Raw genomic sequence first — 19,439 nt, 5'->3', positions numbered from 1 at the left:
TTGCAGGCAGTTTCTTTACCTGCTGAGCCATCAGGGAGACTCCCGTGATTAAATACACTTGCCAGCTGTCCTGCAAGTGGCATCTCTTGTATTGCTTTCATAATATGAAACTGCACTCTGACCAAAGGATGCCTCCACTGACAAGAAGCATCCCACAGACAGCTTCCATTAACTGGGGTGAAACTCCTAAGCTAAGGCAATCTGGAAAGGGCTGGCCTTTTGGTGGTTGAATGCTCAGATGCACCCCATCACTACATCCCAAGGTTTGGAATCCACAAAACCCTAGCTACCCCTTCTGATATCAGCCCCATGATTTCCTGGTGGGAACCAACCCCTCCTGCCTTCCATTCTGTGGTTGGTGGAAGCAGGGTTGTCTCCACCCCCGTGCTGGGCCTGACCAGTCAGGACATCTGGCCCCCTCGGCTGCAAGAATGAGGGCAGGGACCAAGGCCGGGATTTTCGGGAACTCTTAGAGAAAAGGCCCTCTCTTCTGGGGTTCCAAGCTAAGAGGATGTAAGTCTGAAGCTGCCTGTGGAGGAAGACGGAGACTTGCCACCTCAGGCAAGTCCCCTTGAGAATAAAGCCAACATGGAGAGAAACAGGGAGATGAAGGGAGATGAGTTCCTAACATTGTAATTAGAGCACCTGAATCCAGGTGTGATTAAAGGCGCTCTCCATGTTTTATGAGCCAGTGAATTCCCACCTAAGTGAAAGGTTAGGTGACTGCCCTGATCCTAAATGCCCCTCGCCAACCTCAGGTCAGCAGGCATCCTCACCCCCTCAACCCCTCGCTTAAAAGCTCTGCGGTGCTGGGTAGGGTCCGCATCAAGACGGAGTGGCTAGACCCTGCGCCCCTATTGTTTGCCTCCCTTATTCTTGCTGTTGAGAGAATTCCAGAGGCCCTGGAGCCCAGCTGCCTGATTTGAACGCTAGATCCATCAGCTCCTAGCTGTGTGATCTGGGGTACGTTTCTGGTCCTTTCTGGGTCTTAACTGCCTCAGCTATGATAACACTACCTGCCTTATAGAATTCCTGGATTAAGTGAAAGAATAAGTAAGCAGTCAGTAAGTTTATTAACATCATCACCACCGCAGAACATAAACACCTCACCAAATATTGTTTTTGGATCTCATTATAATTGCTTACCATTCATTTTATTTTGACTACGTTTTACTGTTTCTAAGCAGTCTAAAAGAGTTGTCACTTTGCTCCCAGGGTTTCGGGGGCCCCTTCTAGGACACTCACCACCTGCTACTCTGTCTGGCTCCAGGTCTGTCTGCGACAGGCTGCAAGCTCTGCAAGGCAGGTGGAATTCTCAGTCCTCGGGACACAGAAGAGTGTAGCCAGCATTCACATGCAGGAAGATTCTGGAATCACTAGGGGGATGAAGTCATTCAGGAAGGCAGTCAGAGCTTGCAGAGTCTAATGAGTCACACCTCCTTACTCCTCTGATCCCCTGGGTTCGAAACCTGTTTGGGTGGAGGCAGAGAATGCCCTGGAAATGCTATGGAGTGCTAACCAGGAATACCCTTCTGAGAAGTGCTAACACTTCTGTCAGGAGCACTCTTGTTTTTCAGACCAGTCAAGCTGTCAGATTAAAACTGATGGGCCATTTCCTCAATTTTCAGCCCATATTCATTGGCTATTCTGTGGATTCATTTCATCCAGGGGGGAAAAAAAAAAAGCTATCGGGGGAGGAGGGGAAGAGCAAAGACCTAATAATAAAAAAAGAGAACATTTTACACTGAGTTAATTCTACTCATTGACTTTTGTTTTCTAGATGGATTAGGAAAGATGACGAATTTGTCCTGGTCTGCTCTGTCCCGCTCTCAGCCCTTGCCCATTTGGGAAAATCTGCTCCATCCCTGGTCTTGAGTCCCTGCCGATCCCAGCATTCTCTTCTTGGCCTAAGCGCCATTTCCCCCAAAATAAAGTCTCAAAGGGAAAAGGGAGTGGGTGCAGTGGCCACTGAGGTTATGGTGTGAGCTCTTGGCCTGAGTTTTGCCTTTTAATCCTCCCAGTGCCCCTAAGAGAGGTCAGCGCTGTCGGCTGTTCCTGTGCTCGAGAGGAGGGAACCACAGAGGGGCAACTGCTGCCAGGGAGAGGGCAGCTCACCCAGGCGGCACTTCTGACCACCCCCGCGGTGCTGTACTGACCGACACGGCAGGCCCTGGGGTTTTGCTGCTGGGTACTGAGAAGGGGGTGACAACACCCACCTCCCCTCACCCCAGCCTGCAGCCCTTCATTCCCGACAGCATGGCTGAGACTCCTGCCTGGTATCTCTTAGATTAGCCCCCAGCTATTTTTATTCTGCCCCTTGCTGAGGGAAGAAACACAAGTTTGGACAAACCCTCAGGCCGGGCGCCAGGGGAGACCACCACTGCCAAGGAAGAAAACAGAGCTTATTTCACACCTTACTATCTTTTCAAAAACATCTTTTTTCCTTAGAAGCATTGCCAAATTGAGCCACCCTGCCAGACTGCCTCCAGCAGCGCCTTTTGGACCCCCTAAACTCACGCACACAACGGATGGAGGCAGACTTTCAGAGTCATGGGGACTTGTGCCTGTTGAATTAAAGTCCCATCTCCTGGGCTAGTGGGAAGAGGTGTTCTGGAGAGGCTCTTGCTGATGGGAAAAGGAACCGGAAGAGGAAGTGGGAGGGGGTCAGGAACACAGGGAAGCCTGGAGAAAGCCAGGCTGTGCTGGGAGGGTGAGGTCAGGGCTGGGCCAGGGTGGGGACCTCAGGGATGTATGAATGAAGGTGACGGGGTCCAGAGCTCACCTGAGAGGAGATAAAGCTTTGAAAACTTTTTTCTACTTTTGAATCTTATTTATTGAAAGTTTTAAAAATGAGTTTTATTGAAGTGTAGTTGGTTTACAATGCGCTCATTGCTGCTGTACAGCCGAGTGGCTCGGTTACACATATACTCTTCTTCACATTCCTTCTGTTATGGTTTAATCACAGGAAACTGAGTATAGTGCCCTGTGCTACCCTGCTTTTAAAGTTTTGTTTTGTTGGAGTTGGCTGCAATGCTGCTTCAGTTTCTGCTGTATACACAGACGTGTTCTTTTCCATAGTCTGTTTCCGGAATCCTTGATGATGCCCCTCTAGATGACAGTGACAGCTCCGAGGACATGGGTGGATGGCCTTGCCTTTGAGAAGAGGTAGTGCACGAGGGTGAGGAAGACGCAAGCCAGCACTTTAGGCTGAACAGAAGATGAAGCAACAGGAGGCAGGAGTAGCCGAGGAGGCAAGAGGAAAACAGAGAGGGGTGTGTCACAGAGGCGGGAGGTCTCCGGGGAGATGCAAGGAGCCCTGGCCAATGCTGAGGAGGTAGGCGGGGCGAAGGCCTTTAGACCAGCAGCCTGGAGATTACTGATGACCTTAGCAGAGCTTGTTTTGGAGAGAATGATGGCAATCGTTTCAGTTCAGTTCAGTCACTCAGTTGAGTCTGACTCTGTGATCCCATGGACTGCCTCCCTGTCCATCACCAACTCCCTGAGTTTACTCAAACTCACGTCCATTGAGTTGGTGATGCCATCCAACCATTTCATCCTTTGTCATCCCCTTCTCCTCCCACCTTCAATCTTTCCCAGCATCAGGGTCTTTTCCAATAAGTCAGTTCTTTGCATCAGGTGGCCAAAGTATTGGAGTTTCAGCTTCCGCATCAGTCCTTCCAATGAATATTCAGGACTGATTTCCTTTAGGATGGACTGGTTGGATCTCCTTGCTGCACATGGGACTCTCAAGAGTCTTCTCCAAAACCACAGTTCAAAAGCATCAATTCTTCGTCATAAAAGACAGATCGAAGGAGCCTGGCGAGTGGGAGCTGAGGAGACGTGTCACAGCAGTCTGCAGAAAAAAGAAAGACAAAGCAATGGCTCAAGAGGGAAACAAACTCTTTCATGTCTTTTCCAGAGGGACGCCCTCTGCCTGCACAGGTCCCCCCAGCCAGCACCCAGGACACCGGCTTCACTGTCATTCTGTGCCGTCCCGAAGGGCAGGGCCTTCGTTCCTATGCAGTCCTCGGGTGCCTAACACACACGGGGAGCTCAACAAACAGAAGATGCTTTGGATGATGTTGACCACAACAGTGACGACAGCAATGGAGACACTGACGGAAATGCAGACTCTTGAGGGTCGGAAATCTCCTGTTTGGAGGATTAGAGGAACAGGCAGACTCCGAGAAACCTCGCTGGCAGAGCGCCTCCTCTGCCTCTGGCCGTCTCCGTCAGTCCCCGTCTGCTGGCTCCTCTTTCCTCGTCCTTATATCTTCTCTTCTATACCTAGTCTCTGGGTGATCTCGTCTGACCTCACGGCTTTAAATTCTGTGTGCCAGAGACTTCCAAACGGAGGATTTCCAAACCTGCCATCTGTCACTTTGACCTGGGTGTCTTTATGTAGGGCACAACTTTTGAAAGAATGACCTGGTCCAAGGTCCAACATAAACGGATTAGAATCAAATGGGACCGAGATGGCAGACAAGCCTAGACCTCGATCCTGAATCAGCCAGTGAAGTGGCACACCCAGAGGTGCCATGACACCAAGGTACTGTCAAAGACTAAGGCGTGGGTCTCGGCCCAAACCCTGGAAACCTCCACCCCTTCCCCAGGATAGTTGGAATAACCCTCCCACTCATTAGCATATGAAGTTACCCAGCCTATGAAAACTAACCACCCCACATTTTGCCGCCACTCTCGTCCTCTGCGATGGAGGGTGCTGTGGAGTGTGCTTCTCTCCGAATCTGAATAACTACACTTCTTACCTATCACTTTGTCCCTCACTGAATTCTTTCTATGATGAGACATCAAGAACATGAGCTTTATTAGGCCCTGAAACCAGGTACCGCGGGTTTTGGCTGGGTTCAAGTTCCAGAATGTGTGTTCAAGTCCCAGTCTGAGATAAACGGTTTCATTGACACATCTCAATGTGTCCAAAGCCCAGCTCCTGACTGCCTTCCTCCTTTGGTTACTCAGGGCCAAAATCTCATAGTTCTTTTCTCTCCTTCTTTCAAAAATGATATCCATTCCTTCAGGAAACCCTGTCCAGCTGGGTTGGTTCTCCCTTCAAAATACCTCCAGAATGTGACCACCTCTCGCCACCTCCACTGCTGTTGGCCAGGTGCAAGCCACTATCACCTGCCCCCAGGGTGGCCGCCGTTGGCCACCGAACTGGTCTACCTGCCCTGCCCGTGTCCCCTTCACTTTCTTTTTTTTTTTTTTAGAAACAAACATTTAAGACTTATTTATTTGGTTGCAAGGTCCCAGTTGCAGCACATGGATCTTCACTCTTGGTTGTAGCATGCGGGGTCTTCAGTTGTGGCACGTGAACTGTTATTTGCAGCCTGTGGGATCTGGTTCCCTGATCCGGGATCCAAGGTCCCCTTGCATGGGGATCTCAGAGTCTTAGCCACTGGGCCACCAGGGAAGTCCTCAGTATCCCTTTCATTTTGTCACCGACACATAAGTCATATGAAGCCACTCCCCTGCTCCAGTCCCCGTGACGGCTCCCGTGTCCCGTAGAGCACAAGGCCAGTCCTCCCACTGACCTACAAAGCAGTCACGATTTAGTCTCCCACCGTCTCTTTGACCACCTTTTGCTCCTGTCCCTCTCACTCTCTGTTGTAGCCATGCTGACTTCCTTGCTAGTCCCCACATTTGCCAGTCATGGTCCAGTTTTGGTTTTTTTCCCGCCAGATCAAGCAATTCTCCAACATCAGCTACCCACTCCAGTATTCTTGCCTGGAGAATCTCATGGGCAGAGGAGCCTGGAGGGCTACAGTTCAGAGTTGCAAAGAGTCGGACACAACTGAGCAACTAACACTTTCACTTTTTTTTCACCTGGAAATAGCATCAGATCTCCCATATTAAGTCCTCCAGGACTCCTCGCGGCCCCATTCCACCACCCCCACCTCGACTCCAACCACAAGTCCAGTTTGTCACCTGTTTCTGACCAACAGGCTGTAGATGGGAGGTTCCCATGAACCCCTCCTCCTTGGGTCTGATTAGTTTGTTAATGTGGCTCACAGAACTCAGAGAAACACTTAATTCACAAGAGCAGCACCAGCTTATCATAAAAGGAAGTAGCTCAGGAACTTTCAGATGGAAGAGACGCAAAGGCCTAGACGTACCCGAGGTGGAGTGTCCCCACTCTCCCAAAATGCACCTGTCCCCGCAGCCTCCAGATGCTCACCGACCTGGAGGCTCTCGGAATCCCATCCTTCTGGTTTTGTGGAGGCTTCATTACATAGTCATGGTTGATTACATCACTGGCAATGGGTGGCTGAACGCAGTCCCTGGCTCCTTTCCCATCCTTGCAGGTCAGGGGCGGGGCTGAGCGTTCCAACCCTCTAATTATGTGATTGTGTCCCCTTGGTCACCAAGCCCATCCTTAGTGCTCTCCCAAGTCACCTTATGAACGTAACAAAAGACAATTTTATCACTCTCCTTCAGAACGCATTCCTATGGTTTTAGGAGTTCTGTGCCAGGAACATGACAAAGATATTCAATATATTGAATATACTCAAATATATTCTGTATCTTATTAAAAATCACAATGTTACAGATGCTCTTACTGCAGTCCTTTGCTCTAGATGGTCCCTGAATGGCCTTCTTCCCCGAGCTGTTCACTCTGCTCAAACCTTGCCTCCTCAGTGAGGCCAACTGTGACCCCCTTACTTAATATTCCAAACCTTCCCTCCCTCCTCCCTTTCCAAATCTCCATTAGCTAGTGCCACATTTCCCAAAACACTTATTTTCTAACACAATAAACAACTTATCTAGTACTTTTTTTTTATTGAAGTGTATTCAGGTATCAATAATATTATTTTCAGGTATACAGCATAGTGATTCAGTACTTTTGCAGATTATACTCCATTTTATTACAAGATAATGGCTATAATTCTCTGTGCTCTACACTATATCCTTGTTTATCTACTTTATACTCAGCAGTTGGTATGTTAACCCTATACCCCTCATGTGTCCCCCTCCCTTACCTCTCCCCTTTGGTAATCCCATGCTCTAAGTTCCAAGATGGCAGGGAATCTTTGTTTTGTTCACTGAAAATCCCTAACACAGTGCCAGGGACAAAGTAGGTGTTCAATAAATATCTGAATAAACAATCCCTTGAAGACTGTTCTAATACTTTAATACCATGACTATCGGCTCAGCAAAGTAAACAAAAGCTTGCCTTACTGTTTAACTTATGGTTGTCAGAGGGAAGGGATAATTAAGGACTTTGGGAACGTCATGTACACACTGCTATGTTTAAAATGGATAACCAACAAAGACCTATTGTGTAGCACATGGAACTACTCAATATGTGCCAGCCTGGATGCGAGGTGGGTTTGGGGGAGAATGGGTACATGTATATGTATGGCTGAGTCCTTTCGCTGTTCACCTGAAACTATCACAACATTGCTAATCGGCTATACCCCAATACAACATGTTTTTGGTGTTGAAAGTTTTTTAATTAAAAAAAAATTAAAAATTAAAAAGTGAATTAAGGTAATTCATGAAATGTCTTCCAAAAACTATACAGGTGAACTTTGTTCATTTGCATGTTTGCTTAAAAATATATATATAATGCAAGAAGATCCAACCAGTCCATTCTGAAGGAGATCAACCCTGGGATTTCTTTGGAAAGAATGATGCTAAAGCTGAAACTCCAGTACTTTGGCCACCTCATGCAAAGAGTTGACTCATTGGAAAAGACTCTGATGCTGGGAGGGATTGGGGGCAGGAGGAGAAGGGGACGACAGAGGATGAGATGGCTGGATGGCATCACTGACTCGATGGACGCAACTCTGAGTGAACTCCGGGAGTTGGTGACGGACAGGGAGGCCTGGCGTGCTGCGATTCATGGGGTCGCAAAGAGTCGGACACGACTGAGCGACTGAGCTGAACATTTCGTTTGGATGAATGGAAATAGTCTACAGCAAGACCATAAGCATGAAATGTGAGCACTGCCCCCTCCTGGTTGAACACGGAGACGCGGCCTCCCGCACTGCCAGCCCCAACGGGGACAAGTTAGGCTGGCTGATGGGGGTTGAGAGACATGCTGTTGAAGGCGTTTCAAACTGGGTCGAATTCAACCTTATTTTCAGAAGGAGGCAAGAGGAATAACGTATCAAAGGCAGAATTTTAGGGAGTGTACAGCCCACACATTTACATATCGTGAAGAGGATGTTGACAATTAGTGGGAAGGAGTAAAGAAAAACGTTAAGACAAGACAATCCTAAAATGATCACATCCATCTGCTGCACTTACAGCTGGAATCTGAGTGGGAATTTCCCATCTGTGCTTTAGTCTCAGCTTTAATTTGACTATAAATAAGACACACGCGAGCACAACTTACAATGAGCAGCTTCTGGGCCAGGAGCTGTTTAAGGATGATCTATATAAACTGTGTGCACACACTAACTCAGAACCCACTCAGCACACTAGTCTGCGGTGTGCAGCCAATCTCTCATAACTTGGTCCCAGGATGATCTGACACTTCATAACAGAGGCCTTAACGTGGACACCCTCTGCTCAAACAGATGGAAACAGAACTTCCGATGCCCAGGCCAGCCTCCCCTGGAGAACCTAGCTGTTTGCCCCAGGAATTCTCAGGGCCAGCGGCCTGACAGTGGCTGGACTGGGAAGCCTGTGGCTCAGTCAGACAGAAGCGGCACTTGCTACTTTGCATTCTTGTGTGATTCTCAGATGGACTCCACAAGCGTCTACATATGGACCATCACCCGCCCGCCCAGGCAGGGAGGTTGAGGCTGAGTGGCCTAAGGTAACCTGCCACGGTCACGTGGTTCCTTAGCGGCAGAACCAAGACTCAAAACCAACTCTCTTAACTAAGGTTCAAATCCACACGTCTCTTCCACTTTCTCCTCTGCCCCCACATTACCCTCCCAGGGCCTCTGGGGCTATAAATAGTGGGGGAGGCTGGGATTTTGTGGGTGAGGTCAGCCAGGCCTTTAGCACAAGGAGACACTAACATCTCCCAGCCGGGCCTAGCTTGGGCCCTGCTACCCGCCAGGTCTCAACAGAACTCAGGCCCAGACAGGCCCCAGCTTATCACTGGCTTCACTCTCTGGGTTATATTTAGCCCTGGCCCTCACAGAGAAAGGTGTGGGCCAGCCCCTGAGACGGCGCACACCCCAGCCACTGTGTGCAGAGAGCGCGTCCGCCTTGGCCTCTTCAGACGCTGCTGCGAGCCGCCGCCAGCGGGAGGTGCACCCTCCTTTCTGAGGGCCCGTGCGATCTTGTCTGTCTTGTTCGTTGAGGGACCATGGCAGCCTCTAGAACACTCTGTTTCTGTGTGGCTGTTGCTTAAAAATTCTTTGCTGAGCGAACAAGTGAATGATCTGAGTTCAAGTTCTAGATAGCTGGACTTCAAGAACAGGCACATGAATTCCCAGAGGGATGCCTTAGGGAACCAAATGCATTTCATGCTATTAAATACAGTCAACTTTATTCAAGGAATGGATGTTTTCATCCTCCTTCTCCCCTTCTTCTCTTCCCTCCTCCAGATCTAGCATTAAGGCTGCAGAGGGGGAGGGGGACATGGGAGGCCGGCCCGGGTGTCCCACGCGATTGCACCCGCAGTGCGTGAGGGCTCTTGGCGTCCCTGCAGGGTCCCGATGACAGGCTCCCTCCTTGTCCTCTGCTCAGCCCGGCACACCAGCCCCCTGCAGAAACTCGCGGGGCTGTATCTCCATCTCACCTGCTGAGCACCTGAAGCAGCCTGGGGCCAGAGTTCAAGACTGCGGCCAGACCCTGATAGCAGAGTTCAGAGGGCAGAAGCTGGCAGCTCTCAGATCTCACAAAAACGGAAAGAGCCGTTTTTTCAAAATATAGAGGACTGTAGCAAGGAAGAGGGCCAGTGCAAGGAAAATGAGAAGCTTGTCTGTCAGCTCTCGGCGATTATATTTTGTGATGAGCTTCCGTCCCAACTGGATGGTCCCTGACATGGATTTGAATTCTTCATTTGCATCCAGGATAGTCCGTGAAGAATTAACTGAAACAAAAGGGAGGGAGCATGACTCAGAAACTGTATGGCACCAAACCCAGAGACTTTGCTGGCTAGGTTCCCGGTGTAACACTGCGCTTGGGAGCAAGTTCCAGGGCCAGAACAAAAGATGTGAAGACAGGCAGCGCAGAGAAGCTCAGAACAAGGACAGGGCAAGGAGAGGCAGCTCCCTGGGTTCCATCCAGCTCAGGGAGGGATGAGGGCTGCTTACACACATGGTCACAGGGCCATAACTAGGGAGGACTCCTAACCTGACACCTTAAACCTCCTCCCAACGAGGACATCAACAGGGAAAAGGGCAGAAACGCGTTCCTTTTCTCACCACCAACCTCCACTTTCTGAAGGAGGCAGGCGCTGCTGAGAAGAACCGGTGGTCACAAAACTAACCCAGGGGACCGTGGACAGCACTGTGAGGTCTCTGTGGGGACAGGACTTTGCACCTGCGAGGTGCACCCTGCCAGGACGCCTGCTGGTCAGATCTGCTCTTTGCAGGATCGTGAAAGAGCTGGGGTGTCCTGGGCCCTGCTGCTCACCCTCATACAAGCCAGTCCTTCAGTCCAGGGACGCTGGCTGTAGTGTTAAACACATGATGCCCGTGCTCCAGCCCCCTGGGAAACCTACGGAGAGGCATGCATCCCTTAAGGTTCATTGCGCCCCCGTGACAAACGAACTGGAGAGCCGGTTACTAGGCCTGATACCTGGGGAAGAAGGCGTACCTGGCAAGACTCCTCTATAAAGCCATCATGAGGATATCCCCGGAGTGAAACGCTGTCAAGTGAGAAGGCTGGGTGTGAAGGACAGCATGTGAGATGTTTCCATTTATGTAACAAAAGAGGGGATAACTAACACCTGCTTGTGCTATGCATGCTGGAGAGTCTCAGGAGGCTACGAGACAAACTGGGAGCAGTGGGCGCCTCTGGGGAGCAGGCCGGGAGGTCTGAAGGCAGAGCTGTTCCCGCCTGTGCCGTCCAGAGCTGTGCAGCCGGTGCTGACTGCAACAAGTCACGCACCCCCTGAGGGCGTCAAAGGTGCCCCATCCAAACCGCAATGTCCCTATAGGCAAATACCCGCACGATTTCAGATTCAGTGTGAAAAAAGAAGAATGTAAAATGTCTCTCAATAATTTTCACTATGAATTGCATATTGAAATAAATATATTATTACAATCAATTTCATATATTTGTTTTTACTTTTTTTTTAATGTGCCTAGTGAAAATTTTAAGTATGTGGCTCCCATGACGTTTCTATGGGACAGTGCTGACCTGGAGGGTTTTTCCCTTAACTATGTCATTCATATTACCTTTTACAAAATTACAAGCTAGTAAGCAAATAAACTACCAGAGGAAATGGAGCAGTAGCTTGAAAAACACAAAGGGGTACAAACAAACACTCGTGTAACCAAAGTCCCTCTCATTCCTCTTTCTCCATGCCTGCTGCCACACTGAAAACCTGGCTTTTCCTTTTAAACTTTCTTTACAGAGAACTTTAACCATCACAAAAGCAGACAGAATAGAATAATGAAATGCCATGTGCCACTGCCCATACCCAAGAACCATCAACTCCTCAGTAATCCTGTCCCCTCAAGACCCCCAAACAATTCTGGCCCCGCTACAATTTTGCAGCAAATTGCAGACATCATATCCTTAATGGGCTTAAAAAAAAAAAAAAGACAAAAAACTGCAGTCCTAATAGATTTTTAAATCAAGCTGAATTTATGAGTCACAGGCAAGGATTAATAACCGTTCTTTCTTTGATGGCCATCTCGCCTATAACGTGTGCCCCCAAAACAACCCTCAACACCCCAGAAACCACCAGGATCTGTGTGCCCTTCTCAGCACGTAACTCTATGGTCAGTTTCTGATCCGCCTGCTGGGGGTGGGTGCCTGTTACTCACACCAGAGCACAGAAGCCCTGGACTCCAGGGCCAGGTGGGCTCCTCCCTCTCACATTCCCCTCGGGCCATGGCCCCAGTGCACACTCAGAGGAGGTGACCAGCTGGTTCCGAGCCTAAATGCCCAGATGAGTTTCAAACACAGGCAGTGACCTCGGGGACAAGCTCCTTGGTTTCCTTTTTGCGTCTGCCTGTTAAGATAGTGCACTGGAAACGAACAAGCAAAAGAGTGGTTCAGAATTGCAGATGACTTCTAGGGGTGAGAACGGTATTGCTTTTTGTTTCTTGTTTCAAAAGTCTCTTATCTTTTAGAAAGATATATGGAAGCATTTATACGGATGACGTCTGAGATTTGCTTCAAAGTCATCAAAACGGGGACAGAGTGAACACAGAGTTGAGGCTGGCCAGGAGCTGGCCACAGCCGCAGCTGGGTGGCGGCTCCTGGGAGTCGTGTCCCCGGCTCTCTACTTTCGGCTCTGTGCGACTCCTCCAAAGGTGTCTCAGAGTAAACCCTCTGCCTCTGTTCTCCTATAGGGAGGATGCTGGGAAAGCTGCTGGGGAGAACCAGATGGTCTCAAGAAGCTCAGCCTCTGACCGTATCTTTCAAAAGGAGCTCACAGGCCTTCCCTAGTTGTCCAGTGGGTAAGACTCCACGCTTCCACTGAGAAGGGCATGAGTTCGATCCCCAGTGGGGAAACTAGGATCCCACATGCTACACAGCGCAGCCAAAAGTAAAAAATATATATACAAATATATAAATAAAAGGAGCTCACAGGAAAAATAACACTAGGGAGTACAACTGTAAGTGGGTGTCCTAGTAGAGCAGCTGGCAGCCAACAACTGATCATCTCCCTGCCCGGCCAGAAGGGTCCCCAGAGCCCGAGATAAAAAATAGACTCTCAGGCCCCTCCTCCAGGCCTGTTGGCACCCACTCTCCAGGAGAGAGCCTAGGAGTTCTTCCAAACATTTTGATGGGGTGTGTGGATCCTTCAGTACAACCATAAAAACCAAAAAGGGAAATGAGAGCAGTGCATCCCAACTGGGCAAGACCACGCTGTCACAGAAGTGAGAAGCCACACAGATCAGTGAAGGCGGGGCAGATGTGGGCAGAGGTGGAGGAGCCCGGGGGTGAGGGCCTGGAGCCCAGCGGCAGCCTCCCGCCGCAGGCCTGGCCTGACTTTACCCAGCGTCTGCATGGCTTCCTCGCTCTGCTGGACCTGCTGAGACATCATCCTGCTGATCCCCATGAGGCTCTCTGTGATGGCACTGGACGTCTGGGCCAGGCTCTCTTTGGCAGTTTTCCTAGAAGTACAGAGTAGGAGGAGAAATGTCAACAAAAGCCTGGCTCAAGAAAGCCCTGGATTCAAACAAGATCCCACCTTCTAATCTATCGAATCAGCACGTTTTTTAAATGGTCATACTTAACGGTGGCAAAGGACTCCCCCTGACGGCTCAGGGGTGAAGAACCCACCTGCAGCAAGGAGACTCAGGAGACGCGGGTTTGATCCCTGGGTTGAGAAGGTCCCCTCAAGGAGGAATGGCAACCCACTCTAGTATTCTTGCCTGGGAGAGTCCATGGACAGAGGAGCCTGGCGGGCCATAGTCCATGGGTTCACAAAGAGCCTGACATGACTGAGCGGCTCAGCACACCGCAGTGGTGGCAAGGGCATGCGAGCGGTAGGGACTGCCGGTAGGGACGCCCACTGGTGCTCCTTCCGAGAGCCAGCTGGCGATGTGTGTTAGGGGCCTTAGCAATGCTCACGCCTTTGACCCAATAATCTCATCCCTGGGAATCTCTCCAAAGGAAATACACAGAATGCGGACAAAGCTTTACGTACCGACATGTGCCCTTGTGTGTTACTCATAATACAGACATAATGAGAAATATAAACCCACACAAGCAGGGGATTAGTTATAAAGAGCTTTTTAAAAAAACAGGCAAATCTTTGTGAAGATAATAATACTAAGTGAAGACCAGGACACTATGTTTAATGTTCAGTTCAGTTCAGTCGCTCTGTCGTGTCCGACTCTTTGCGACCCCATGGACTGCAGCACGCCAGGCCTCCCTGTCCATCACCAACTCCCGGAGCTTACTCAAACTCATGTCCATTGAGTCGGTGATGCCATCCAATCATCTCTTTCTCTGTCGACCCCTTCTCCTCCTGCCTTCAATCTTTGCCAGCATCAGGGTCTTTTCAAATGAGTCAGTTCTTTGCATCAGGTAGCCAAAGTACTGGAGCTTCAGCTTCAGCATCAGTCCTTCCAATGAACATTCAGGACTGATTTCCTTTAGGACTGACTGGCTGGATCTCCTTTCAGTCCAAAGGACTCTCAAGAGTTCTCCAACATCACAGTTCAAAAGCATCAATTCTTCGGTGCTCAGCCTTCTTTATGGCCCAACTCTGACATCCAAACATGACCACTGGAAAAACCATAGCTTTGACTATATACACCTTTTGACAAAGTAATGTCTCTGCTTTTTAATATGCTGTCCAGGTTGGTCACAGGTTTTCTTCCACGTGTCTTTTAACTTCATGGCTGCAGTCACCATCTGCAGTGATTTTGGAGCCCAAGAAAATAAAGTCTGTCACAGTTTCCATTGTTTCCCCATGTATTTGCCATGAAGTGATGGGACCAGATAATGTATGGTACCATGCTGATTTTATAAAAAATATGGAAGAAAAAATAATGAAAGGAGGCAATATATCAAAATAGTTGTGAACAGCACAATTCCTACTTTCACTTTGTGATTCACATTTTAATTTTACCAATTTACTAAAAATAAGAATGTATGTCTTTTATAGTTAAAAAAATTACTTATAAAATATCAATTTTATGCTGAAAACAAGAGAGGGTTCCCCACAGTAGGTTTTGCACCTTGCCAACTGCTGTCTATTCTGTCATCAAAACCCAGAAAGACAAGAAGATACATACCTTTGCCGGAATAGGTCTCCTCCCTGAAGAAGTTCTGCTTTCTCTAGGTTGTCGATAGCAATTTTGCAAGTAAGGTTAGCCTTCCTCCATGAGGTCTGATTGCTGGAATTACAAAAGCCATGTGTGAGTTTCTCTTGATGCCAACAGGCTGTCAGTCAGTTCAAGTCACAGTAGCCTTCCAGCCAGGGAGTGATGGGGAGGCCACCTGTGTGTAGCCCAGAGTCCGTCACCCTTCCCACCACGTCCTCTTCTTGGCTGCCCCAGAAACTGTTTCCATTCTCCTACCACCCACAACAGTCCCTCTCCCCCAGGGCAGCCAGAGGGAGAAGACCGGTCATAGCGTCCCTGTGTTTACAACCTGCAGTGGCTCCACTAAAGGGTAACAGCCAAACTGCCCAGCTGGGCGCACGCGGCCCCGTTCAAAGTCATCTCCTACACTTCACTGTTCTGCCCGCGGCGTGGCTTGGTTCTGCTCCTGGAGAACTATGCCTCGTTCATCTTTGTTTCACCAGTACCCAGGACAACAGTTATTGACCCATTAGCTGCTCCACCAATATAGGCAGTAAGAAGTAGAAAAATATAGGCAGTATAAGACAGTTTTCTTCAATATTTCTTCAAGGTTTGCTGTTCTTTACACCAGTGGTCCCCAATCTTTTTGGCACCTTTGGTGGACTTTTTCTGCTATCAATTCTCGTTAGATTAAAAAGGACCCTATATTACAAAAGCAACGAATTTTTTGCTTTTTAAAAAATATAAAATATAGCATAATGTTAAATATGCTTTTGTACACTATACACAGTCCCAGCTACCAAAGAGCCCCAGCTTACCCCCTAGCTTCAGCAGGTTTATTAGGCAAACTCAGGCACAAGCCTCACCCGGAGCAGGCGGCCCAGCGGAGGCCACTGGCAGGAGGCCAGGCCCCACCCACCTGAGCATCTGCTTTTTGTGATTCTCCACTTCTTGGAGCAGAACTTGCTTCTCTGACTCTTTGTCTTGCTCTTTAGCCGACTGCTCAAGCTCCTTTGGGAGGAAATCAGCTCTAAGTTAAAATGATTTTGAAAGGTAATGAAAAACTGGAAAGTACTTCTATTTCTACCAGTTATGCAACAGCACTTGAAAACCCTCCTAGAACAGAAGACTCAGGAATGCTGGTTCATACACAACAAACATCCTTTTACATAGAAAGCTGTCTAAAAGGAAAGAAAGGACCATCCTCAAGAACTCAAAATGAGAAAGAAACTATGAGTCAGAGCAGCCTTCCTGTGAGGGGTGTGAGGCTGCCCTGGAGCAGGGGATGCATTCCTGCAGTCCAGGACGTGCCTGAAAGGAAAAGGGAAAAAACTACAGTAACATAGGAGCCTACTGATCCCACTATGAGATATGATGGAAATAACACACTGCTATCTGTTTCTACAGGCTCTCAATCTTGGTACATATTTCAGACTGAACGGCAAACACGGTTTTCAAGTCCATGTGGGGACAGAAAACAAAGCCTTGGCCACCTGAGGCTGGGAACTGGAACTGAGACCACTGCAAAGCCAGGAGCACAAAGGGATACAAATACCCTCAGTGAAAAGGTGAGCTAGGAAAACGTCTGTCAACCAGCACAGACAGGTTGTGGAGTTTTTTGTTGTGAGATGTGGCTAGAGGGATATAAATGTCTCTCCCGATTATAACCATGGCACTCCCGTCACATGGATCGAGGGTCCAAGTTCATCCTTCCTGAGTGGTTCAAGAACCTCCACAAGGAGAAACGAACATAAAAAGTGCTCCCAGACCTGTGGTAATCCCAGGAGACCTGGCAAAAGCAAATGCAAAAACCTCTGAAGAGACTTACATTCAACCCAGGTCGCACGAAAGCCCCACAGGTAAGGCCTTCTGAAAAGAAAGACTCAGAGCCCCAGATAACCAAACACCAGGACACAGCCATCCACCTCAGTGAGGGGGCAGCAGACCTCACTTTCTTTTCCTCTAGAACTCTCTCTGGTTCTCTGTGACAGAACTTCCATTTCCCCCACCTTGCCTCTCTCCCTCCCTTCTTCCCACACACCCACTCTTCCACTCAACGATGGTGCTCAATCTGTACCATCATGAGGGATACGCAGCGAACACCAGGAACAGTCCTGCTGTCATCGAGTTTATACTCCATTAAAGAATCTAGATTTTAAACAAATCGTTAACTTAATACAATGCAAAACCTCTCCAATGCACATTCTTTTCTTTCCCCAGGCGCAGCGTCCCAGCTCCGCACTCACTCACCTGTATTCTGTGCCGCAGTTGCTGAAACTTCTCTTTCACTTTAGTGTTCAGTTCGGTAAGTGCACTTAATGGTCCTGAACAATCTCGAATATCCTAGGAGACATTGAAGAGATGAACGGGCCTTTCTCAAGGCAATGAGAGGAAATGACACCAGCTGTACAATGAGAGAGTTGGCTTAGACCACAACTAAATTGGACCTACTGGCTGTAATTCATCCTAATCTCTGCTGTTTACCTCTGTAACACAAGCAGAAGCATTATAATTTACATTTTTTTCATCCCTCTTTGGAGTCAAGTCTGAGTGAGCAACATAGAAGCATAAGCAGAAAGACAACAGTGCGACTTCCCTGGTGGTACAGTGGATAGGAAATCCGATGCTGCGGAGCAACTAAGCCCGCACACCACAGCTGCGGAGCCTGCCTCTGCAACTACCGAAGCCCTGTGGGGCCTAGAGCCTGTGCTCTGGAACAAGAGAAGCCGCAGCAATGAGAAGCGCATGCGCTGCAACAAAGAGCAGCCCCTACTTGTGCGATCAGTGAAAGCCCATGCGCAGCAATGAAGACTCAGTGCAACCAAAAATTAATTAATAAACACGTTTTTAAATCCAGAAACGAACTAAGGAACTAATAAGCCTTGACGTTTAACAGAACACCATCCAGCCATTATGAAAGACTTAAAGCAGCTTGCATATCTGACAAGAATGAACACCTGAGAGGGTACTATAACTTTAAGTCTTTCCAACTTAAAAATGAGGATGCTAAATTCTTGGCATATGACAAGACGAACCTCTTTAACTGCTTGAACTAATTTTACAAACCATCTATTGATAGTATAAATCACACAGTTTACAGACATGTTCAAATGTAGATTTCGAATTTGTTTCTGGACATTCAGAATTACCAGGGCCAGGTAAAAAGTAGGCCCTAGAGCCAGACCATGTGGATTCAAATTCTAGTTGCAGCAATTTATCAGATGTATTATCCTGAAAAAGTTACTGAAGCTTCTGTGTCTGTTTCCCCATCATAACCCACTTCATAACCAGGCACCCACATAAAGGGCTTAGCAGGAGTTGCCACACTGTAAGGATGTGCTAAATCTAGCTATAATCAATTGTTCTCTTCAGGAGAAAGTGAATCTTAGAGAGTGCAAAATGGGGCTGAAGCAATTTAGATCACCTGAAAAGTCAGTTTCATTTTTATGAATCCTAAATAAATTCTTCTAGAATTGGCCCAGATGTTTTGTAGTTTATACATGGGAAAGGTGAAGTTCAAAAAGTTTAAATGTTTGTATCAAGTTGTTCTTGTTCTCTGGATTCCTCATTAAATCACAGTTCCATGCCACATTTAACGGCTATTAATTTGGTTTATTTTGCACCTGATTTCCGTAGGGAGCTTATTTTCCTTCACCTTTTACCACAGCTAGATGAAGACTCTTACTTAGCATCTAAGGTTGAGTAACACTGCTGGAAATGGAAACCATTTGCCCAAAAGAAAGGTTTAAAACTCTTGGTTTCTTTTTGATAAACTAAAGGAACTATTTCTACATTCCCAACTCTTGCCTATGCCAACTGGTTTACTGAACTATTACCTTCTACCCTTAACTGGCTTAGGCAAAGGATCTCAATCGCCCCATCAGTTAAACGAAGTAGACGCCAAGAATTTTTTCTAGGATGACTTTCATTGTCCGCGTCCCAGTTTTGCCATTATCCACTTTCTGCTCAGGCAGACTCCTTCCTCATTTACAAAATCACAACTACGGTCTAGGTCACGTTCATTTCACCCGGTACTTCCTGTGCCAGGTGGCCTTTGGTGCCACGGGGCATCAGACCAGCAGGGGGCGAGGCTGATGGCCTACAGGACGCTACTAAAGGATGAGGAGGACGGGATCAGAAGGCGGGGCCAGGCAGGATGACAGGTATGTTTTGAGGCTGGCTGGGGGTGGCGAGATGCCGGCCAGGGGTCTGTAGGTGAGCGGCCACATAGGGGAAGCCCAGTTAAGAGTGGAGGTAGAGGAGGGGGTGTCCTGGAAGAGGGCGAGCTAACGGCAGTCGGACGGAATACCAAAGCCAACGATCCAGGGGAGGGGCCATGGGGCGAGACAGTTGAGGGGTAGTGGGCAGGGAGCTGGGCCAGTGGCCTCGGAGACATGACCAAGTGGGGAAAGCTCGGAGAAGACCGCTGAGCTCACAGGCCAGCTGAGCTTGGCTTTAGGGCTTCTGGACCCTGGCGGGGATCCCGGGCATTAGTACCTGGATAAGCGCCTTCACCTCCAGATCGAATTTGACAATCTCTTGGTTACAGATACGGACGTGGACATCTTGGGCAGCCGCCAT

At 48.5% G+C, this 19,439-nt stretch overlaps 1 protein-coding gene across 2 annotated transcripts; it reads right to left on the bottom strand.

Annotated features, from left to right (window-relative positions):
* Positions 1 to 3,819: 3,819 nt before the first annotated feature.
* On the bottom strand, positions 3,820 to 19,439 carry BNIP1 (BCL2 interacting protein 1). Of its 2 annotated transcripts, XR_008201179.1 has the most exons (7): positions 19,356 to 19,439; positions 17,109 to 17,201; positions 15,778 to 15,869; positions 14,850 to 14,951; positions 13,099 to 13,217; positions 9,719 to 10,012; positions 3,820 to 3,853 (listed from the first exon to the last, which is right to left on the bottom strand). XR_008201179.1 is itself a non-coding variant. In XM_052659128.1 (6 exons), the coding sequence occupies exons 1-6, from the start codon at positions 19,437 to 19,439 to the stop codon at positions 9,816 to 9,818; spliced, it is 687 nt and encodes a 228-aa protein (XP_052515088.1). In that variant the 3' UTR covers positions 7,013 to 9,815. The 2 variants fall into 2 exon arrangements, 1 of the variants encoding a protein (XP_052515088.1); XM_052659128.1 differs by lacking the exon at positions 3,820 to 3,853 and having other exon boundaries at positions 7,013 to 10,012.

The sequence above is a fragment of the Budorcas taxicolor genome, chromosome 20 (assembly GCF_023091745.1).
Source record: "Budorcas taxicolor isolate Tak-1 chromosome 20, Takin1.1, whole genome shotgun sequence".
NCBI lineage: Eukaryota > Metazoa > Chordata > Mammalia > Artiodactyla > Bovidae > Budorcas > Budorcas taxicolor.
Note: the sequence above shows the minus strand (reverse complement) of the source record. Positions and strands in the feature narration are given on the sequence as shown.

Coding starts and splice junctions, on each gene's coding strand:
- BNIP1 (XM_052659128.1), bottom strand. CDS start 19,439: ATGGCGGCTGCCCAAGATGTCCACGTCCGTATCTGTAACCAAGAGATT. Junction 15,870..17,108: donor AACTGCGGCACAGAATACAG/GTGAGTGAGTGC, acceptor TTCCTCCCAAAG/GAGCTTGAGCAGTCGGCTAA. Junction 14,952..15,777: donor CACAAAAAGCAGATGCTCAG/GTGGGTGGGGCC, acceptor TTGTAATTCCAG/CAATCAGACCTCATGGAGGA.